Source organism: Branchiostoma belcheri, unplaced genomic scaffold, assembly GCF_001625305.1.
Source record: "Branchiostoma belcheri isolate BF01 breed outbred unplaced genomic scaffold, Haploidv18h27 scaffold223, whole genome shotgun sequence".
NCBI classification, from domain to species: Eukaryota; Metazoa; Chordata; class Leptocardii; order Amphioxiformes; family Branchiostomatidae; genus Branchiostoma; species Branchiostoma belcheri.
The window spans coordinates 84,978-109,199 of NW_017803747.1; the positions used below are offsets into that span (position 1 = coordinate 84,978).

Sequence of the window (24,222 nt, forward strand, 5' to 3'; positions counted from 1 at the left end):
TATGGGTGGGAGATGATTTTGACAGTTGATTGACACCTGATGGTGGTATTCAAGGAGTGGTGTAATACCCGATTGAATTACACCGTACAATCCCTTCCACAGTTCCAATACATTTACTAAAAACACAAAACACTTCCCAGATGCAAAAAAATGTCTTATTTGTTGTTACCAACTGAAGTAATAAGAGTTCTGTTACAGGGCTTTGGATGGGTGACTATACATGTACATGACTTGTGTGTAATTTAGCTACTTACATCATCCTGAATTAGGTAAACATTATAGCAAAACATTGATTCATAATTAAACCAACAAGTCTTCTGCAAATTGTGCAGCTTTCCTAAATTGTTCTTCAATCTTATCTCCTATGATGAAGTGTAAAAGCATTCAGATTTTAAAGTCTACAGAAGTATAACCTACATGTATTGTCTCCAGTAAACTACCATGTATCTATCTGAGCACCTACTATTGAGGTAAGGGCTTTTTGTTATCCTATATATAAGCTCGAACTACATGTATAACTTACCTACAGAAAAATTTGCATTACCAAGGTGTATAGTAGTACTAAATAATCGTTAATATAATGTCATTATCTTGTCCACAACACCCCTACTTAAGAAGTGGACTGTTCCACAATAAAACAATGTGTAACCAAAGTGTAACAGAATCTGGTAGCTTCCATTATCACACAAGGGAGGTTGGTTTTGCGTGGAAGAAATCAGTTTTTTTATTGGAGAAGGTGGGTGGGTGGAGATTTAGTCCTGACTGCTGGATGATTGACTGCCGCTGTCTGACCCACTACTGGACCTGCTGGCACTGCGGCTGTACGGCCGGCGGCGCGAATCTCGCCTGCGGTCACTACGCCCGCGACTACGAGACCGGGACCGGGAGTAGGAGCGCGACTTTGACCGTGACCTTGAGCGTGACCTTGAACTGTCACTACTGTAGCTGCGGGAGCGGGACCTGAGGTGAAAAGTAAAAAAAATTATCCAGTTTTAGCTCGCTAAAGTGCTTAAATCTCCCACTGGTCGTGACAGAGAAGACAGACACTATGTACAGTATTTACAGGTTACTCGTAGCGTAGGACTGCCTAAGGACTTGTAGCGTAGGACTGTCCTAAGGACTGCGACCCTTTCCAGTAGTGTGCATGTCAGGTGAGTGACAACAACTCGTCTAGGATTTGAACTCCAACCTATTGGTCCAGAGGCAGGGTCACTACCTACTGAACTATGCACACTACTGTTACAGGACATAGCGTGCATAGGTGGAGGAGACATGAGACACTATTACTTTCAATGGATTACATGCATTACACAAATTGATGTAGAATAATAATGACAGAAGGCCAGAAGATACAAATACGTACACTGTAATACCAACCATCACACAAGTGGAAGGAATGGCCTGGTGACTTACTACCTGCTTTTGGACCCAAAGAACAAGTCAATTACATGTACAACAATGAATGAATGAATAAATGAAACACGTACCTGGAGTAGGAGCGAGAGTGTCGACTGCGTCTTGACCTGCTTTCTGACCTGCGACGATCCCTGGACCTACCACGAAACAAGATCGACACGCTATTAAAAATGGAAATAGCTGGTTGGATGATACTCAGTGTAAAGCTATACAAATATAAGCAGAATGTTGAGTTATGTGCAGATCCTGCCTTGTACTCAATAGATCCTGTAGTAGTCCATGCTATTCAAACCTACTGTAGATCCATGTTAAAACTCTGTAACACTGTCCACTGCAGAGATGTAAGAACCTGCCACAAGGCCCATTTTCGAACTTGACCTTCCTGTTCATTATCCATAGCCATCTACTAATTTTTTCATAATATATAAGTAAGCATTAGGGTCCTGATGAAGTCATGTCTGGTCAGCTTTCATCCACAAAATGAAGCAGTAGCCTTCAGCATTAAAAAAGGATGCTTTTTCACAAGTAAAAACACTGTTAGTAGTGTCAGTTTCCCACGGTCCATGCGTACGTGGCGTCGGTAGAACGGCCGTACCTATGTCTGTATCTGTGTCGGGAGCGGGGGTGGTGGTGGTGGTAGGGAGAGGGGGAACGCCGGTGTTTGGTTCTCCTGCGGCGGCGCTCGTAAACGTACCTGTAGCCGGGACTAAGGCTGGAACTGGAGGTAGTGCTTCACACACAACACAGCAAGAAAGGAGGCAAAGTAGTCAAGGTGCAGGGCTCGAAATTCATTTTTGGAAATAGGTGCACTGGTGCACCCAACCTAAAAATTTGGGTGCACAAAACATTTTTGGGTGCACCGTATAAAGTATGAAATAAGTAGAATCTGTATCAGACTAGCCTGTAACACACCAGCTAAATGTTACAAAAACTGATGTTTAATTTTTATTCAAGAAACGTACTAATACAATGATTTTATCATCTTTCTGACACTTAGAATTTAAGAATATGCTGTATACAACAGTTACTATAAATTTAATGTCTTTACATTACGTAAACCTAAGAAAATATTTGGGTGCACTGGTGCATCCACAGAAAAAAATTGGGTGCACAGCTCCAAATTTGGGTGCACTAAGGTGCACATGCACCCAGTATTTCGAGCCCTGAGGTATGAGGGTTGGAAGAGAGTTAACCTTCTCCCTGCTGTTTAAACTAGTAACCAAACAGCTACTTTAGCAGGGAGAAGGTTAAATAAATGGCAGAAAGGAAAGGATGGAATGTCTCAACATACACCTGCAAAGTACACATCAAAACTTTGCTCGAGTTACCTGACAACTTTAATTGATCAAACGACCCTTACCTGTCGTATGACCTGTCCCGTGACCTGTTCCGACGGTCGCTACTGTCACTCCGAGAGCGGCGCTTCTCGTGGGAAGGGCTCCGACTCCGGCTGTAGCTTCGCCTCCTGTCCCTGCAGGGATTCAGCAACATTTTATATTATGGACACTATTTTTTGGCGACACCTCAGGGAGGAGCCTAATGGTACAGTATCGTGTGCAGTTTAGAAGAATTCTATTAATTATACAGGCATTTTGTCCACAGGCATTGCAGGGGTTTTTCTAGAAAAATTTGGCATGAGGGAGCAGTATCATGGCGAGGGAGCGAAGCGACCGAGGGGGGGTTGGTGCGGAAGGGGGGTTTCCCCCCTTCCGCCATGTGAAGCCTTCGAAAATTTGAAGTTAAAATGGGACATTTTGAGGCTACTTGAGGGGGGAAATTTGAACTCTTAACCTCAATGCACCTTTACCAAATTTCTATCCATGCATTGCATATTTCACTTATAAAATATAAGTACAATCAACAGTACACACAATCTGCAAATCACCCTTTATACACTTACACAATTAGTGATCAATGTTACTAGTAGCTCCAGATGACAACATTGGGTTTGCAACAAGCTGAAACCTTTCCCATGGCACAATTGCAACACATTCATCCAAGCTGCTACAAACTCAGGTCTCATGTTTCACTTCAGAGCCTGTTCTATAGTATGCAAATGAAGGAGGTCTAGCTACATGTTCAGAGCAAGTTCTCAATGAACATTGTTTATTCCATTCAAACTTTTACTACTAGAGCTAAATTTTCAAGTTTGTGGTAAGATTTTGGAATTTTTATGAGAGTAACATAGTTTGTAATGCTAGAATGTATTGTTATGTGGTGTTGGTTTTGTATTTTTACTGGAACAAGATGATTTTGAAAAAGACTTAGGCTTCAATCTGAAAATTGATATGAGGGCGCTGGTTTGTTACATGAGGGCGCAGCGCCCTTGTTCCCCTGTTCAGAAAAACCCCTGGGCATGGAATGTCCACAGGAATGTCTTCCAGTTCTGTTTGCTGAGACACATCTATGCCCACATTCCTGGAAACCCTTGGGAAAACCTGTCTGTCCCGGATGCCCTACTTTCTGTGACCCCGGGGCTCGTTCACTATACACTCAGGGGAGGAGTGAACTGTATCCGTCTAGACTTAACAGGAACCAAGTCTTACTCAAAATCATGACATCATGGCAGTGCCATGCAAACAATAACCCTAACAGCAACCACCGTCGCCACCCCAATGTATGTTTTCATTGCCAGTCTTGTTTAACAATTAGCTTCCACTGCATACGCAAATACCACTACAACTTTTAGGTTTAATTTTGTGAGTGTCAGCCCTCACCTCTTGTAACCCTGACTGTGTGACCAACTGGAATGCCTGGTTTTAGGAGTGGCAGTAACTATTCTTTTAGAAAAAGCTTCCACTGCAACACTCACCTCTTGTACCCCTGACTGCGTGACCGGCTGCGCCGCCTGGGTTTAGGGGAGGCACTTCTGCGTCGCTCGCGGCTCCTGCGACGCCGGTCGGTACTCCTGCTCCTATCCCGCCTGCTCCAGCTCCTCCTGTCTGTACCTCCTCTCCCGCGGTCAGACTCTCGCCGGCTTGCCCTCTCTCTACTGCGCGATCGGCTGTAGCTCCGACTGCGCCTACTGTAACTACGGGAGCGGGACCGGGAGGACGTTCTGCGTCGTCTGCGGTCCGCAGACTGCCGGTGAGAAGTCGATCGGCGCTGGCCAGAGCGTTTGGGACTGCGGCTGCGACTGCGGCTGCCCTGGCTGTCCGACTCCTCGCTCTCCATCCTCTTCCTCAGATGTCGGTTGGAGTGGCGCTCGGACGTCTTCTGTACCTCATCGATGAGGGATCCCGGTTTGACCCTGTAAACCTTCGATTCCTCCTCACTGCGAGACCTATCAGACATCCTCTCCTTCTCCAGGACTGCCAGCCCTCCTTTAATCTCCGTATCTTTCAGATCCTCGGCGTTTCCCAGTGCCTTCCACTTGCCTGTCGGCTGAGGGTTTGCAGCCCGTTCTCTCACCACTATTTCCACCTTGCGACCTGTGAGGATTCTCGCTGGAGGGCTCTCTCTGGGTGACAGCCTCACGGTGGTCTTGTTTCTATTCTCCGGTTGTTTAGAATGAGAGGACACCTCGATGCCTCCGTTCTCCTGGTCAGAGACTTCCATGTCGCTTCCGCTGCTGCCTCTCCTCGGCGGGCTGCTTTTCTCCGCGGGAGATTCCTCGCCGATGCTCCTGTCTGACTCTGAGGTGGACACGGCCTTTTTCTTCACCTCCTCGGCCACGTGGCCCCAGATCTGAGCCAGAGGGGGGGTCCTGATGCGCGGTTTTGGCTCGCCTGCCGAGATCTGCCCCTCGGATCGCTTCCCGTACTCCGCCGGTTCCTCCACCTCGTCTTCTGGCTCCAGAGGCGGCTGCCACTGGAACCTCTCTCGGATCTTCTTCTGCGAGGAGTTGGATCCCTTCCGCTCAGACTTCTTCCTGCTCGTGTCGCGGTCGCTGGACTGAGAGTAGTCCTCGGAAGATTTACTCTTCGACACGCTCGACCGCGAGCTTCTCCGGGAACGGACTGGTGACTTAGATCTGGACTTGGACCGGGATTTGGACCGGGAGTAGGACCTGGAACGAGAGGACGACCGCCCCCTCCATTTTGACCTGCTGTTGGACCTGGACCGTGATCTTTGTTGTGATCTGGATCCTGATGATCTTTGGTCAGACATTCTTCTTTGGTTTCCATACCTATACAGACACACAAAAAGGGCAAATACACATAACATTAGTTGTTTGGTGATGTTGGATATCCATAAGAATTGGAAGGCACAGTGTCTCGAGAATATCCATGGCTAGTGATGCATACCTAAACCCAATTTTAGGTTCAGGTCCGGATTCAAGTCAAGAGGTTTAGGTTCAGGTCCGGACTTAACCCATGGCATATACAAAATTGCATGTTGGCAACCTTGCAATGTTGTCTGGGTGAAACTTTGGCCACATAACATGGAGGCCGGTACTTGACGGTGCCCGATGGCAATGTTTTCTTTATTTTGCAGCAAAGATTTTGCAATCTACGGAAGGTTGTAGGTGGTTTGGAAAGAAAAGGGGTATGTGAAATGGTCTTTTATGGTAATAAGTCTGGACTCGGTTCTTGAATTTTAAGGTTTTTTTGGACTTGAACCTAAACATTCTTACAAGTCCGGATCCAAGTCCAGTGAACCGGTATGCATCACTATCCATGGCCATGGCCATATGCAGGGTCACTGACCTTTCATACCAACTTCTAAAAGAAAACAAATACATTTTGTACAGTGTACTGTAAATCATTTTATATTCGCTGTACATGGTTTTTGTGGTCACTTCAGAATTTATCATTACCACAAAGAAAATAATTCACTGACTTTCCTTCTTGTCAACCTGCCACCACTGCAAACATAAATTATAGTTTATATAGTCTCACTGTCTACTGAGAAAGACCAGAGTGACTGGTCCAAAGCTCTAGGTGAGAGAACTTACAACGTAATTGTGTTGGATCTAAAGTTTTTACTCAAAACAAAATTCACAGTTCTCTGAACATGTCTATTTTTCTCAGACCGCAAACTTTTGCTAACACAAATATAAGCTATTTACAGTAGCACATCGGCAGAACACACTGCGCAAAACCTGTCTGTGCAAAACCCCCAATTTTCACCGTTTTCCTAATACATTTTTGGTAAACGTTGCATCAGAAGTTTGCCTGTAGCAGACAATATTTTTTTTCCACACAAAATTTGGGAAGCAGAGACGAAGTGTTAACCTTATATGCGCGAATACGGCCTAATAAGAGACATTCTGCTGAAGTGCCATGTTTTGCGCAGGTGCAGTTGTACATTCTGCCGACATGCTGTCAACAGTACACCATTCTCGTACCTGTCTGATCCTCTATCTTCAGAAGACCAACCTCCGGTTTGTGCCTGCCTCCCCAGGTCCCTAGTGTGATAGGTCTGTACTGCAGGGGGGGAGGGGTTACGCTGCCGGGGTGGGGGAGAGGGGCTGCGTCGTCTGGGGGGTGGGGAGGGGGAGGGGCTGCGTCGTCTGGGGGGAGGCGAGGGGGAGGGGCTCCGGCTAGGGGACCGACTGCAAGAGGAAGAAATATAATCTTATGAATACAGTACGTGTATGTAGAGCATACATGGAAAGAACAAAGAGTTTCAAATATACTTCTGGAGAAATTTATGACCTCAGATCTCTCAGAAACTTAGTAAAAGGCTAACAATTTTATAATAACTAAATGTAATATTGCTAAATGAGGTTATTGATGGATGTTCAAGGTGTTATAATAATTGTATTTGTCATTATTATTACAAATGTTATAAAATTATGACAAACGTTAGTAAGACAACATTATTTTTCAAGGTGAAAGCAAATAGTAGTTATAATGTACAATGTAAAACTATGGTAATACTGGTAATACTATGTATTTTATGAAAGTGGACTCCAAGAAGATTAGTGGATGTTAAATTGTCAACACCAATGGAGATTCCATGATAAACAAAGAAACAAACAAAAAAGCAGTCTTTTATGTCAAAAAGGGTAATCTTTACATACTACATTGTTCATTCATTCATTGACACTCATTCATTCACTTATTCACTCACTCACTCACTCACTCACTCACTCATTCATTCCCATCTCCACTGACCGTCCGTTGACACTGGACGCCTCCTCCTCCCTGTCCTCTCCGTTAGTGAGCGGCGCCCTCTGTCGGTGCAGTTCTGTTTTGTGTGGTTTGAGGGGAGCCTGGCCTGGTCTCCAGTGGGTGGGAGGGGGACTCTCTGACCTACAGCAGACAAATGGAACATTTAGCTGTGTTTTCAGGCCTCAAAATTAACTTTTCTTGCTATTGTCCCAGCACTGTCCCAAAAATACATTTCAATTGTCCTGAAGTGAGGATGAACTGTCCCAATCTGTTGTTTGGGAAGTATTGTTGTACAGTATGACTTCAATTTGAAGTCAACTTTATTTTGCTTACGTTCACTCCCAGGCGCACTACATGACTTTTGTATAATTTCAGTGTAGACAGGAAATTCGGGGGGACTTTCCCAGATCCAAAAGCTGGGACATGTGCCTGATAAACAAAAGAAGGGATGACAATCTGAAGTTGATTATTTTCTATTGTCCCCAAAATGTCCTGAAGTGTCATTTTAGTTGTCCCAGCCTAAATTTTAGTGTTTAGTGGTCAGTGGCAACTGGACCACTTTTGATTTTGAGCCCTGTTGATACACGGCTAGAACTTTACCACATACTACAATGTATTTGCCAGACAGTAGGCCGATAGGTTGTTAAATTAAGATACTTCATACCAGGATAGAACTTTTTAGGTCAAGTAACAGGGACCATGCTATACACATATCATTTCATGACATTCCTATTCCACTAGAGGCTGAGTGACAGATAGATTTGATAGATAATCACTCAATAAATTCCATACATAAAGAATGGATTTTTCATGTTTGTTTGTTTTGTTGTCTTTTAAATTGTACAATTATCTGTCCATGTATAAAATTCCTTCCACTCAAATCTAAAATTTGATAGATCGCTCAAGGACTTCCATATGTAAAGAATGGATTTTATATATTTGCTCGTTTTGTTTTAAATTGTACCTACTCTAATTACCTGTACATGTACAAAATTCACTCAAATCTAACTTTGGATAATCCAGGGTTCTTGTGAAAAGACATAATTATGTTTACCAATGTTTTTGCTCTGTTTCTTCTTTCTCTTTTTCTCCGAACACTGACCTCTGCCCTGGTCAATGACCTGAACCAGACGTCTGTCACCATGGTAACTGGTGTTGGGTTATATCATGTTGCAATTTTATAGTAGGAGGGATTTAGACTCCTGTCACCATGTAATAAATATGTGAATGTGTTTGAGTAAGAATAAACAGATAAGACCATACAATGTACATTGTATGTGAAGGTAAACATTATGCATTTGCTTTGCAAATGTTACCTTATTTAAATTTCTAGTTTAAAGACTTACTTTTCTTTCTCTGGTTCTCTGTCCCTCCTGACAGGAGACCTGGAGCGTGACGCAGACCGTGAAGACTGCGAGTCGGCACTGCTGTCCCGCCGAGATCGCTTCTTCACACGCTTCTTGTGCTTCTTCTTCTTATGCTTGGACCTTACAAACAGGAAAAGGTGAATTGATGACTGTATTCCAATATTCTTTTCAGATATACATGTACCAACTACATGTACTAAGTACCTAATACCAGCTCAGAAAAGAGCAAGAAAAACAAGAAATCAACCAGGGATTCAGAGGTATTCAAAAACTTATTCTTTCCTAGAGTGGTACTACATTGTACATGTAGCTGTCACCAAGTACAGTAGGAGCATTATCATTAGATAGCTTTAATTTTAAACAATGTTTGGAGTTAGTATAGTAAGATGTTCAAGGCTTAGGTGTAACAAGTCGTTCGGTAAAATAATAATAGTAAGAGAAGTTTATTGCTATGTAGCCAGCTGCTGCCGTGCCGTGTGCTTGCGAAGCTGGTGTGTTACGCTGAAGGGTGATTATACCGGCTATACAGAATCAGATACAGAATCTGACACAGAACATATCCTGACAAAACACAACATGGAATTTTGTTTTGCAGTTGTACAGCTCCTTAGTTTCATACCTTTAGCACACCATAACAATTTCTACAAAAAAAGCAGTTACCAGTTGAAAAAAGAGATTGGATATAGAATTTCTTACTTCTTCTTGTCTTTCTTGTGCTTCTTTTTATCTCGGTGAGAATGGTGGCGGTCACGGCTTTCATATTCCTCGCTGGAACCAAAGAAAGTAAATATCAGTACAGAAGTGCCACCAGGCAGATTATAAAAGAACTGCATGTAGGATTTTGGAAGTGAAGTGTAAGAGTCTAAAAACAAGACAGTATAATACCACTTCACTAAATCTAATTGTCGTTCAAGGGGCATTGTGTAATATTTTTAGAGATTATGCTTTAAATGAAAAATATTTTTGGGACATATTTGTGGAGTCATCTCACAAGTCTGACATTTATTACCTCGGGGGAGGAGACATCCTTCCGCGGAAGGGTTTTGTGAGAGATTTAGATTGTCAGGTTCGTAGCTGTTTCTCGCATTTGGGTGGACGGATTCTTTTGAGATTGGGTAATGTTTTGCTATTGGGCTGCAGATGATGCACGTTCTTTCGTTTTTATTGTATATGTGTTTTCGGGCGTGAAAATGGTGCCTTTTGGTGGCCCCAGAACACCCCTTTGAGTGTGAAAGTGGTCGCAACCGTTGACCTTTGGCCTGTTTAAGCTATTCTCGGTCTGGTCCACATATATGACCCCACACACAGAGGGGTGTCCGGTCTCGACAAATTCTTTGTTTAAAACCCTATACAAAAATATACAATAAAAAGCCCGGAGGTATAAAATCTCAGATTTTACTTGTGGTTGGTGCTAAAACAGCTGACACGAAATACAATCATTTTGTGGCGGTCAGAAAGTAAACAAAGTTGGCTGACAGCCTTGTTTCTAACTTTTAAACACACTCGTAAGGCATCATATTTTGGCACCTCCTCTTCCTTAATAACACATATTTGTAATGAATTAGGGTTGATTCAACTTTTTTGGCGACGTCTCAGGGAGGAGCCTAATGGTACAGTATTGTGTGCAGTTCACAAGAATTCTAGGAATTGTACGGGAATTTTTTCCACAGGCATGGAATATCCACAGGAATGTCTTCCAGTCTTTGGGAAGACCTGTCTGCCCCGGATGCCCTACTTTTCTGTGATCCCGGGGCTCGTTCACTATACACTCAGGGGAGGAGTGCACTGTATTTGTCTAGACTTCCTCAGGCTTCCTCAAAATCATGAAATGATGGCAGTGCCATGCAAACAATAACCCTAACAGCAACCACCGTCACCATGGCAATGTATGTTTTCATTGCCAGTGTTGTGTCATAGTTTTTCAATTGTTTTTTGTAAAGAAATGAAAAGTATCGTCCCAATGTTATATAATACAGCTTTAAAACCTAAGACAAAGGAAAAACAACAGAACAACCCAACAGCACCTACCTGTCGTAGTCTGATCTAGACTTTCCTCTCTGGAAGCGATCCCGGATGTCTCGATCGCGGTGTCTGCGCTGGCGGCGGCGGATCCTCTCCTGCAGCTCCTCCTCCTGCTCCTGCTCCGCCAGTTTGTCGCCCTTCGTCCAGCGCTCCGTGCCGTAGTTACGACTGCGGAGCTGCTCCTGGCGCCAGTGAGGCGGGGTCTCACTGCGGCGCCCCCAGCGGCTTGGAGAGGGACTGCGGGAGGGCGTCCGGTAACGCTGCAAAGGGAACGACACAAATAATCAGTCCATCACGGTGACCGTAGCTTTAAATATATGCTCTGGGTTTACGTCCAAACTTATAAGTCCGGAGCTGAACCTAAACCTCTGGACTTGAATCCAGAGTCCTGGACCTGAACATGGGTTAAGGTACATAACTATATAGCAGTGAAAAGCAGCACTCCAGTCAGAAGCTCTGAGGAAGATCATCAAGCATTGAAATGTAAGCAGGTGAGAGACAGCATTGGCTGTGTAAAAAAAGAACCACAATATCCCACAAAAAGTGTAATTTGGTGATCCAGGCTCTCCCCAAGCAATGAAGCAAGGGTGCTCCCCCTCTCCCCAGAATCCTGGCACCCAATTATAGCCATGCCTTCAAGTACCAGAGTTATCAACCAAGGATTGAGGTGTTCAAGAATTCATTCTTTCCTAGAACTATCGCAGAGTGGAATTCGCTGTCACCAAGTACAGTAGGGGCATTATCATTAGATAGCTTTAAACAATGTCTAGAATTAGAAGTTCAAGGGTTAGGTGTAACAAGTTGGTGTGTTACGCCGAAAGGCGGTTATACCGGCTATACAGATACAGATACCCTTCCCAAAATGTTCAAATTTAGGGTTTCCTCTCAGTATTTTCATGAAAATTCACTGACTTTTTTTTTGTGCCATAAATCGATTAGGGAGCACCTCTCCCCTAAAAATTTCTGGGAAGACCCCTGTCAGATCCAAGTACAGTTTCTTCCTGCAGAAAGTGAGAAGTAAACATCCTTCCTTACCATGGTTCCCCTGCCCTTGATCTTGCGGCCAGACTTAGACACCTTGGGTCGGCTGCTCTGGTAGGACACTGGTTCAGGGGCAGGACCGGAGCTGGCTGTCTCCTGTGGTGATTTTGCAGTTGGTGGTGTCCTGCGCATGAGGAAGTTGTTAGGAGGGATATCAGGGATGTCTTCAGCCCGTACAGATGACGGCACAGCAGTGACATCACCCTCTTTGTCTTCTCCACTCTCCTCATCACTGTCAGACCTGAGGACACAAGTCAGAAAAAAATCAACAATGAACTGCAAACCAGTACTTTTGGTTGTTTATTGACACTCTTGCCTGAGGACTACTTTCAAGTGTAAAAAATGAAACCTTTGATAAAGAGAATCACGCAAACTGTGGTAACAATTACTTATAGCTTTGAGCAATGTTTAAGGAGTTAGATGTTCGAAAGTTATAGGTGTAACAAGTCGTTTGGTGTAATACTAATATAGCCAGCTGCCGCCACACCCGTCCCACTCTGTCCTGCTACATAATGTAATCCAACACCACAGGGTGTCTGCTACAGCACCAGTTACCATGGTGACAGACATCTGGTCCAGGTCATTGACCTTATTATTATTTGCTTGGAATGGAAGAGGAAGAAGAAGAAACTGTGCAAAACAATATAAAAAGTGCTTTCCGTACCCATCCTTTCTGGACTTCTTGGATTTCTTTTTCTTCTTCTTCTCCTTGCGTCGCCTCTTGGCCTCCTTTTTCTTCAGTTTCTTCTTGCGTTTGCTCCAGCGCCTGCGCGTCTCGGAGCTGTCCGAGGACCCGCTGATGGACCCCTCTTCCTCACTCTCACTGGAGGAGGACGACTCGGACCCACTGGACGACTCCGACACTGAGGAGGACTCCTCTTCCTTCTTTCTCTTCTTTGCTGCTGGATTCATACACTCAGATGTTATTACATGTACCTTCGCCAGGAAATGCTAGAATGCCCTTCTTTGTTAACCCTTGTCCTGCTGGCATTCCTGGCACAATATTTTTCAATAATTTCATGTCTTAATTAGATCATAGACCTCCAAACTTTATTGCCCCGCAGTGGCATAGTTACTTCCGCATTCGTTGCGTTTCGCTGCGGTGTGATGCATTGCACGAGAAATACCCCCAAATCGTACCTATACAGGGTGTTATATATTAGATGGCACTGTACATGTATGTGCAGAACAACAATTGTTGTACTCCGCAGAATAAGGGTTTAATATAAGACTGTCTGGTTATAATTCATGAAAATGAGGATCCTATATGCACAATCAGGGGGAATAATCTACAAATTGTCAGTCATAAAGATTAACATCATTCGGCGAAGGTATGAAATCGGGGAACTCTAGTTTCAATTTTTTATTCGTACAAATGTACACCAATACAGCAGACATGCACATGTACATGCACATAAACACGTCGGCAGAATGTACTGCGCATGGGCCAAACCCTGATTTTTTCACGGTTTCCATTTCTTTGGATGTTTGGTCAACGTTGCATCAGAATTCTGCCCATTACAAGCGATATCTTTTCCAATATAACATTTGGAAACTATAGACGGGATGTTAACCTTATATGCGCAAATACAACCTTACGTGAGAGGTTCTCACAAAGTACTATACACAATACGCCATTACAGGTTTCGTGCAGGTGCAGTACGTTCTGCCGACATGTTACGTACATGTACAATGTATGTAAAGCCTGAGTGAATGGCATTGGTATTTACTATCAAGGAATAAATAAAAACACAAATTGTATATTTAAGATGACCATGCAATTTCTACAACATAGACAACATGTTTCAATGTCTTTCAAGTCTAAATGAGCTTTCCAAGTTCCTTACCCTTGGTCTTGGCTTTGGGCACCAGCTCCCCACAGTTGGCAATGCGAACGTCAGCATATGGCTTACTGGTGGCATCAGTCTTTTGGTTCTCTATAGAACGTACAATCTGCTGTCCTTCTAGTACATGACCAAACACCACATGGATACTGAAATAGTGGGAGAAAGACAAGAGTCAGAGATGCTACAGCTGTTGGGTAACATATACATGACATATATTCAACTCAGCCTGCATATTGTATATTTTCATGAAAGTGAAACTTATGTTTTATTTTCACAGTTTCTGTGGTGACCTCTCCACTGCAAATTCATACATATGTGTTTCTCATGTATTTCTACTGAAGTACAGATTCTGAAGTGTTTGAATTTCATCATGATGTCAAAGTTCACCCCATTTTCTGTGCCTGACCTTTTCCCCTCAATGGCATGTGCTGTCAACCTACTCTCAAGCTCACCCCATTTCCAGTGTCTGTTTTACCTCGTCATTCTGCCTGTCTATCTTCCCCCACTCGTGCTGTTAACCTTATTGCACCCCATTTCCTGTGTCTGATCTTTTCACGTTATTCTGACTGTAAATTTTCCCCCAACCATGTGATGCCAACATACTCTGCCTTGACACACACACACAAACCAACAGCTCTGCCACCCAAAACAATACTTCTGGGTAAAGACAAAGCACAGAACATGTTATTCTGACTGTAAATTTTTCCCACCTACGTAATACCAACATGCTCTGTCCTGACACACACAAACCCACAGCTCAGCCACCCAAAACAATACTTCTGGCTAAAGACAAAGCACAGAACATGTTATTCTGACTGTAAATTTTTCCCACCCACGTGATGCCAAAAGTGCTCTGTCTTGACACACACACACAAACCCACAGCTCAGCCACCCAAAACAATACTTCTGGGTAAAGACAAAGCACAGAACATGTAATTCTGGCTGTAGAATTTTGCCCCACCCATGTGATCAACCGCCAACATGCTCTAGCTCTGTCTTGACACACACACACACAAACGCACGGCTCAGCCACCCAAAACAATACTTCTGGGTAAAGACAAAGCCCAAAACATGTTATCCTGACTGTAGATTTTCCCCCCAGACACATGTCAACCACCAACGTGCTCTAGCTCTGTTTTGACACACACACAAACCACCGACTCAGCCACTCAAAACAATACGTCTGTGAAAAGACAGCACACAGAACTCACTTGTCCAGATGAGGTGCAGGTTTGGTGGTTCTGTGTCATCATCCCACCAGGACCAGAACATGTGGAAAGGAACAGAGAACAACAGCAGACAATTAGCACCACTCTTTATCACTGCAGCAGGGTTAAGATATGGCAGAAATGGCAAAGACTTGACTGCACATGGAGAAGACGTAAAAACCTGGAAAACTTACCTCTTGTTAGAGACATATACTTACATTGAAACACAACAAACAACAGGACAAGAATGCCCCTAGCACTTCCCTTCATTATGACAACCTCATGAATTGGTCAAGCCATCTTTTATGTATGTGAATCTTGCAATCTAAAAATAGTTAGGTTTCATTGTTTCAAGTTATCTTATCACTGTACATTTTGTACATACATTGTAGTATAGTCATGTACTTAAAAAGATTTTGAAAGACCCTTCAAAAAAGCATTTTTAGCTTTAAATATACATGTGCTGGTACAAATAATCAATTTGAATATATAAATAAAACTGAAGCAATACCACTTTTGACAGAAAAAGAAGACAAAAAAGACAATCATAGTTTACAAATTTGAGGATTTTGCAGGAAAGAGCAGGGGCCTTCTTGTGGTCTACTTTCTCTACTACATGCACACATAGTCACAAGATAACACCCAAGGAAAATATCATTATAGATTTACATAATTTACATAAAATTTCTACCATCCCACCTTATGTGAAATTCTGGAGCAAGTTTGATAGTAACAAAGATCACACAAACAACACAAATCATTACATTTCAGCAGGAGAAATATACAAAACCTCTTTTTGTCTAGTGATTTTCCGTATTTTGCATAATCAAGAAATAAATCAATTCAACATTAGACAATGGATCTGGAATCGATCAGTGATTGGACAACACAGTCACGTGATCTGCAGCCAATAAACTAGCAAAGGTGGGATGGCAATTACCATACTCCAAGAGCACTGCATTCACTCTAAAAGTGGAAAACGATGACAAGGTTGAGGTAAAATTGACATAGTGAACTATTTATTAAGCACGTATCCCATACATTGGAATACGTAGATATGAAAGACAAGCTTCTCTTTACTACATGGTAAACCTATTTACCTTTCCATCGCTGGATGATAACATTTGTTTTCTGTAAAAATTTTACAACAAAACGGCAAGAAAGAGATGTAAAAAAACATTCCAGGCAAGGTGAATCTACAGTATGGTTAGAGTTCTAGTTGTCAGTGCTTTTGTTCTGTTTCTTTTACTGCACAATCTTCCTAGTCGCCCTTGTTTTCAGCAGTTTAAAGGTCCATTCACCATACTATATTAAGAAACATGTATTTCACTGACTATTATTTTTGCAAAGCAGATTTAGAAATACATAAAATACTGCAATGTGACAAAAGAATTCAATCCTTTTCATGGTATTCTTAGAATGTGACCTTTGGCAGTGACCCATGACCTTTGACCTGCCAATCAATCCTTTTCATGGTATGCTTAGAAAGAAACCTTTGGTAGTGACCTATGACCTTTGGCAATGACCCAGGACCTTTGACCTGCCAATCCATAATTTTCATTCTATGCTTAGAGAGTGACCCTTTGACAGTGACCTATGACCTTTGATGGTGACCTATGACCTTTGACCTGCCTGACAAGGGCGACCAGGTGAGATATACTGATATGGCTCTGTACTGAGGGCGACAGACTACAGACATGCATATGTGACTCACACGTGCTGCAACTTTTTAATGTGGCTGGGAAAACATGTATGCACCGTAAAACAAACTATTTTTGCACATCTTTCCAAATGAACTAAAAAATCTAACTTGTTAGAAAACAAGATACATACTGTAATATCTCAAATTTAATTTTTTCTTTTTAGATTGGCAGCAAAATAGTCAGTTTTACAGTAGTTCTGTCAGTACAACAATTTAACCAAATTTGAGGACCTTGAAGAGCTAAAGACCATTTTTATACCTTCACCCTTAGAAACCCCATATTTCAGACTACTGAATATATTAAGCATAGTGGTCAATGCATTATAGCGAAGACAGACTGAACATTAGATCAGACATTCCTGTTCACGCAAATATTAGAACAGAAATGCCGGGAAAATGAGCAAAATGTATAACAAACAAAGAGAACTTATGGCTAGCTTTAGTAAGAGGACTAACAAGAGGGATTTTGAAACCATCGTCCAATCACGGCTGTACTTACATGAAGAATTGTGACCCATTGGTATCTTTGCCACGATTGGCCATTGAGAGGAGAAATTCACGGTCATGTTTCAAAATGAAATTCTCATCTGAAAGAAGGAAAGTACAGCATTATGATGAATATAAAACCATGTAAAGTAACATGTAGTTCTTGACAACTTGAAATCTTTTACAATTATCATTTAAATGCATCTTTCAAAGTTTAAGCAAAACAATTTCACCATTTGGCAAAACTAAGACATACTAGTTATTAATATTATACAGAGGAACCAAAAACATAACTTTTCTTCCTTGGAATGAAGTAATATTTATGTAGTCCAATGTTCTCACTAGGCTGTTTGAGTGTAGGGGGCCCCCTATGCTCTAATTTGGACCCCCTATGCTGTGATTTAACCCCCTATAAATTATAATTACCCCCAACCTCCTTGCAATTGCAGCTATTTGGACAAATTTAAACTCAAGAATTCAAAACCCAAAACAATACTTCCATACCTCAATGTAAAATACCTGCATGTAAAAAAAGCAAAAAAAATTTAAAAGACTATGTATACTTTGAATTCTTAAATACATTTTATCCTATTTTATACTGTTTGCTGGTTTCCCCTGTGGACTACCTTTGAACGTGGCTCCATAGATGGACTCCCCTCCCCGTCCATTGCCTGTAGAAGCACAAAAATAAAACAAACCAAAACATTAACATTTGGGGTGAACTAAACTATATATTACTATTAACAGTCCATATCAAATTCTAACAATCAACTAGAATTAGATAACACAAAAAATTGGTCTGTTCTGTTATGAGTGACAGGAGTTTAAATTCCTCCTACTATAAAATTGCAACATTATGTAACCCAACACCAGTTACCATGGTGACCGACCGTCTGGTTCAGGTCATTGACCAGGTCAGTATTTGGAACGGAAGAAGAAACAGAGCAAAAACAATATGTTTTCCTTCGCTAACATAAAAACATACTTCCGATCGGATATACTTCAACCAAAGTTGCAGTCTAGCCCTAGACTTGAAGTCATGATGTCTTACCTTCATAAAGCATGTTTAAAATGTGTTCCAACACAACAAATTAGACTTTCGACTGAACAACTCCAGTCTTTGTCAAAGAATGCAACATTATGCAGATGACGCACATGACTCGGTGAGCAGTAGTGATGCATACCGGTTTACTGGACTTAGATCCGGACTTGTAAGAATGTTTAGGTTCAAGTCCAAAAAAACCTGAAAGTCAAGAACCGAGTCCGGACTTATTACCATAAAAGACCATTTGACATACTCCTTTTCTTTCCAAACCACCTAAAACCTTCCGTAGATTGTAAAATCTTTGCTGCAAAACGAAGAAAACATTGCCATCAGGCATCGTCAAGTATCGGCCTCCATGTTATGTGGCCAAAGTTTCACCCAGACAACATTGCAATGTTGCCAACATGCAATTTTGCATTGCCATGGGTTTAGGTCCGGACTTACAAGTCCGGAACTGAACCTAAACCTCTGGACTTGAATCCGGACCTGAACCTAAAATTGGGTTTAGGTATGCAGCACTAGTGAGCAGTGGATCATACATTTCAGAAAGTCTGTGGCGCCCCCCTCTTAACTGAGGAAAATTTGACCAAGTCCAATTTCTTGCATTGGAAAGTACAGTTTGAACTTGCTTCATAGTGACTTCTACCATAAAGAACTTTCATTAATAATTATGTCTATGTCTTACCTTCAGTGAAGTCTCCTCCTTGAATCATGAAGTCCTTGACAACCCGGTGGAAGGGTGTGCCTTTGTAGTGGAGAAGCTTGCCTGTTGTCTTCCCTAGACCCTTCTCCCCTGTACAGTAATGGAAATACATGTACCAACCCTACAACATTCCAATGTTCGAAAAAAATCCACGTCCTAGCTATTGGGCCAGTACATGGTAATTTCCACTTGCTTGAACCAACTTTTCATAGACCCAAATTACATGTATGACAATATTCCTATGAATTTTTCCTTGCAGCAAGGAAATTATTCTATTTTTCTGTACAAAAGCACTTTAAATAAGGAAGTTTACAATGTTGCATGCCTTCGTTCTTAATACTTACAGACTTCCAATGGACTTTCTCACAAAAAAGCAAACTTTTGACTGACAGTTTATGATAAAATTATCTTAGTTTATACAATCATGTATAATACAGTATATTTATGGAAAAATGAAGAGAATTTTGCTCCAAACACAGCTATTCTGCGGCATAGTGCTTCATCCAGGAAATTTAGTTGCCCGATTAGGTCCAGGATATGCACTTGCCTGAACAGTGCTTTTACTTGCCCTGGGCAAGTGGGCTTGTCCCTGCTTGCCCTGATTTCAGTGCTCATAACAGACATACAGATGTCAAAAAAGGAAAAATATAGATACTGCAGGGTTCTAGCTAGTGCAAAGTAGCATAGGGGCCCCCTACGCTATAATTTTGACCCCCTACGCTAAATTTCCCCCCTATGCTATAATTTTGACTCCCTACGCTAACTTCCCCCCCCCCCATGCTAATTTTCAATACAGCATAGGGGCATTGTGACTGTATTTCTTTGTTCAAGAATGCCAGATCAAATGTGTAAAATTAGAAATAGCATTTTTTCCCTTTGGGTATCCCTCAAATGACCTCTTTTTAAGCTCAAGTCTTTAAAAGCTCTGCTTCGCTCCCTCATCATGCGGCCAGTGCCACTACGCTAAAATTAAATCCTAGCTAGAACCCTGGATAGCAAGTTTCTTGGAAAAGTCTTAAGGATGTTACCTGTACAAAGGCAGCGGAAGTTCTCGCAAGTCTTGAAGCAGACGTCGCTGTATAGTTCCATCACCACCCTCCCCGCTAGAAATAGGGAACAGATGGGATCAATTATACACTCACACCTATATGTTAGTATTGTCCTGGAGGGATGGTTTAATCAATTTGCTTGTTCTTGAAAGCCAAAACAATGACTAGGCCTAGGAAAAAAAAATGTTGTGTTTCCTGTTTCTGTCCCCTAAAAAAATTGGGTCGGTAGGAAAGGATTACCTTATTTTGTTTTCTTTTTTTTTTTTAGACATTGGCATTCTGTAGTGATCCAAGTTAACAGTTCAACAAAGTAAAACTTGCAAGATGACACTTATATGTTCAATGTCAATGTTGGAAAAACAATTGTACAATGTTTCATCACTCTGAGGTGTCAAATCAGGGAGCTAGAAAAAGTTGATCAGCTCAAAAAATTTATGTCCCTTGCAGGAGTCAAAAAAAAGTCTAAGGTCATCAGTTTTTTCTATCTAGCTAGGGTCAGTCGGGAAACAGGAAACACATAATTTTTTTCCTAGGTCCTAGCACCAGATCAAGTTTGAATAGGAAAAAGCACTTTACATCAAGAATTTTACAAGTAGAAATATACAGTGTATGTAGTAAAGGCATGTTAATAAAGATTAAAATGAGTAAGAAATTATAATAATAGATCAGACCACACGGCTCCACTCATCAATTTTTTACTTTAAGCACATGTAATTTGTATTCAATTGATTGACTCCATTTTTCTGAAATTGTGATGTATATTATTATATTTAGCATCATCATACATCTGGTACTGTACAGTAAGTTAAAAAGTCTTGACATGGCCAGTCCATACCTGGTGTTCCGTTGACTTCAATGTCGAAGAAACACCTGGGGCGATGCTTTGGTCCCGCCATCTTGAGATACCTGCAGATAATCTGCTGCATGAGCCTTCAGATTCAAACTTAAGCCTTCACATTCAAACAGTTCAAAGCAGAAAATTCCGAATCAATTATGTTGTGTGCATTGTAAATGGGAAAAGCTAGAGAAACACTGAGTTGTTTGGCGACCTTTACTTCATGTTTTGTCTGAATACACAGTCCAGCAAAGACAGCTCCTCTTCATCAAAACAATCATTGAGCCAAATTCTTGAAAATTAAGCCTCTCTTACCTTGCTGACGGTCTATATATGCCCTGGATACCAAAACTAGTATCCGGCCGTTAGCCGTTTTCCTTCGGCAGCCAAGAGCCCTTCGAACGCCTACCTAAATTACCGCTACGGGGGAGTTGAGCCCGAGGGATGTAGGGCCAGCCAAACTCCCCCCGGGCTAGACTCCCCCGTAGCGGTAGTTTACACCAGCGGGCGAAGGGCTCTTGCGGCCCAGAAAATGAGTTCTGGCTTCCAGGGTATATTATATATTGTTCCTAAAAACAGGCCCATGACATGAATATCAATTCAGCAGTCATGTAAGTGGTACACTGCAGTACACATGTGGACATTCAAAATACAAATGTCAATATCAAACTACAAGAAAGTGGTTGGCATTTCAACAGGTATGCTTTTATCAGAGTACCATACGTAGCCAGTACCTCTTCAATAAAATATGACAGCTACACCCAGAGTGACAAGGCTGTCCACACAGTCCCTGACAAGCTGTACATACCAACCATAACCCTCCCTGACTGCCATGGCCTCCAACCAGGCCTCGAAATTAACTTTTTTTTTTCCTATTGTCCCAGCACTGTCCCGAAAATAAAATTCAATTGTCCCGAAGTGAGGATGAACAGTCCCAACCTGTTTTTCAGGAAGTGAACTTGGACATTAGAGTCAGCTTTATTTTGCTTATGATCTGACTTCCAGGCACACTATAATTGTAGAGTAAATGGGAAATTTGAGGGGATTTTTCCGGAGCCAAACAAAAGAAGGGCTGACATTCTGATGTTAAATATTTTTCTATTGTCCCAAATTGTCTTTTTAGTTCAGGTTGTCCCAGCTTAAGGTTTAGTGGTCACTGGCCATTGGGACACCGTTAATTTCGAGCCCTGTCCAACCTCACAAGGGTGGCTCTGTCAATGGTTAAGGCTATTTTGGTCAGCTCAACAGAACCAACTGACCTCTCTAAGCTTGTTATCCGCATCAGGACACAGGATTACTGCTGGCCACAGTTACCGTACATCGGGAAACTTTTGCGGTGATTTTATTTTCAGTTTTTTGCACAGTCTCTCCATTGCAAATTTATGACACCGCAACCTTGTCTCCCTTGAAGTTGTATGACTAAGTACTGTGCTACAGAAGTGTTCCATGGGCAAATTTGGAACACAGTGAAAATTGTAAAATAAAACTCCAAAAATATCGTGATCTACGATATTCATGGACACTGCCATCATGTGTGTTTGCACATAGCCTTCATAAACAGTCAACTGTCAAGCCTCAAAATAAGGATCAAGACCATTCCTAGCATTTGACAGAAGGTACTAGCTATAGATTCTAATAAACAAGAAGAGATGGTGGCCTTCAGATTTTGCCCACTGAGCTTTCCTAATTCCAACCCTCGAAACTGAACAACTTTAGAAGAAATTTTCAGCTGTTAACTATCTGTCACTGTCTACTTCTTGTAATATCATCACAATACCAATATTTAGTGCCTCAGGTTTTTTATCTGTTCTTTCAGAATTATGTTCAAGCTCTTTTCTTTACAGATGTATAAAACGATAACACTAGAACTGTTACTACTAGTTTACTTCTTAACATCAGTCCACTGGTGGAAAGGAGAGATAATGATATAAGCCCCGTTCACAGTGAAATTTGTTGATCCCGATCGGCGGCCGATCCGCATCGACAAGTTTCACTGTGAACGTGGTGTTAGTGTGTGCAAGTGTGGAAATCATGATACATGTACATGTAAACATTTTTAAATTAATAATTCACTCCAAAACTTGGCAGTAGGGGAAATCCTTTTCAATCTTGGTCTGAAGACATATTTTATTATGGATGAAAGGATTCTGACTCTACAAACAACTTTGATTTGGAATGCTTTGTTTGCAAAGCTATTCTTATCAGAAGAGGAGACAAACATACAGAGGCAAATTCCTATCTGTTAGCAGAGACACTGTAAACATTTTTGTTACTAAAACAAACATACCATTGTACGCATATGATAATACCTAAAACAATATGTGAGATTGACAAGCAAATGTCACAAATATGTCAGAATCATTCCAGATTCTGCATAGGACATTCCTACTAGTATATGTATGTTCACTTGTGTGAATGTAACTGAGGTTTAAGTGCCAGTAATTGACCCAGTCCATTCGGCCTTGGACCTTTTGGCCTAGCGGTTAAGGCGTTGGGGTCACAAGCTTGCGGCCAGGGGTTCGATTTCTGACAGCCCATTTAAATTTATATGTCTATGTATTGTGTTTATGCGATTCTCTGTATAGTGTATAATGCTGGCCCTTTTTGTTACCTCAATAATAACTAAATAACTTATTTAATAAGGTAGGAGATTTGTTAAGTATGTAAGAGAAATAAATAGGAAAAAAATTGTAAAAAATTTGTTTCCACATATGCACATTTGTAAAAAGCTTATTGCAAATACATGTAACTAGTAATATTTCGATTTACCCAAAACATTATATCATCTGTAGCTGCCAATCATTCCAAACATAACCTTTGACCTTCCATAAGTGGTACAAGAGGGCGCAAGTAAGGACAACAACAGACAAAAATCACTTCAAAAATCATACATCAATAAAATGAGAATAACGTTTGAAATAATAATTTTTGCTCGGGTTGATAAAAAGAAAGACTGACGCTATAAATTATATTTCCAGAATCCAGCATAATAATTTCTTGTCTTGATAAGCTATTTAGTAAGCTATGTTTGTTGTGACGTACAGGGAATCAAAACAACAACAACAAAATTATTATCCAAAGATACAAACACGTGGAATCTGTTCTTGTGACCAGCTGGCTCTCATAAATTTTGTCAAGAAAGGAATAAAGACAATCACGCGACTTGATATTATGATGCCCCATGCCTTGTCTTATTACCGACTATTCTTCTCTAACTCTTCTATTTGCATCAAATATTCTGCATTAACTTTGTTCTTAAAAGTCTTGACAAACAAATGCACACTGTTTTGTGTTAGTAAATGACCGGTAAATTAAAATAAACAAAGGAAATCTTACCTCGGGAAAATTATTTCCCTAGAAAATTGTTCCTCCAAAATGGCGTGACCTCAAGGCATGACCTCTCGCGAGATGAGAAAATGTCGCGAGAGCAGAAGATTCTAAT

General features: G+C 41.5%; 1 protein-coding gene and 1 long non-coding RNA gene across 2 annotated transcripts; both read right to left on the bottom strand.

Moving 5' to 3' along the window:
- Positions 1–584: 584 nt before the first annotated feature.
- LOC109470403 (peptidyl-prolyl cis-trans isomerase G-like) lies at positions 585–24,214 on the bottom strand. Its single transcript, XM_019769341.1, has 19 exons — positions 24,117–24,214; positions 20,781–20,851; positions 19,925–19,999; positions 18,879–18,986; positions 17,775–17,819; positions 17,162–17,249; positions 14,964–14,993; positions 13,753–13,898; positions 12,570–12,804; positions 11,900–12,146; positions 10,871–11,124; positions 9,539–9,610; positions 8,822–8,962; positions 7,479–7,616; positions 6,707–6,913; positions 4,229–5,545; positions 2,777–2,887; positions 1,488–1,553; positions 585–960 (listed from the first exon to the last, which is right to left on the bottom strand). The coding sequence occupies exons 2-19, from the start codon at positions 20,839–20,841 to the stop codon at positions 753–755; spliced, it is 3,549 nt and encodes a 1,182-aa protein (XP_019624900.1). The 5' UTR covers positions 20,842–20,851; positions 24,117–24,214; the 3' UTR covers positions 585–752.
- Positions 6,851–9,615, bottom strand: LOC109470421. The gene is made up of 4 exons (XR_002140251.1): positions 9,539–9,615; positions 8,822–8,962; positions 7,479–7,616; positions 6,851–6,913 (listed from the first exon to the last, which is right to left on the bottom strand). It is a non-coding gene; the product is annotated as an uncharacterized LOC109470421 (long non-coding RNA).
- Positions 24,215–24,222: the final 8 nt, after the last annotated feature.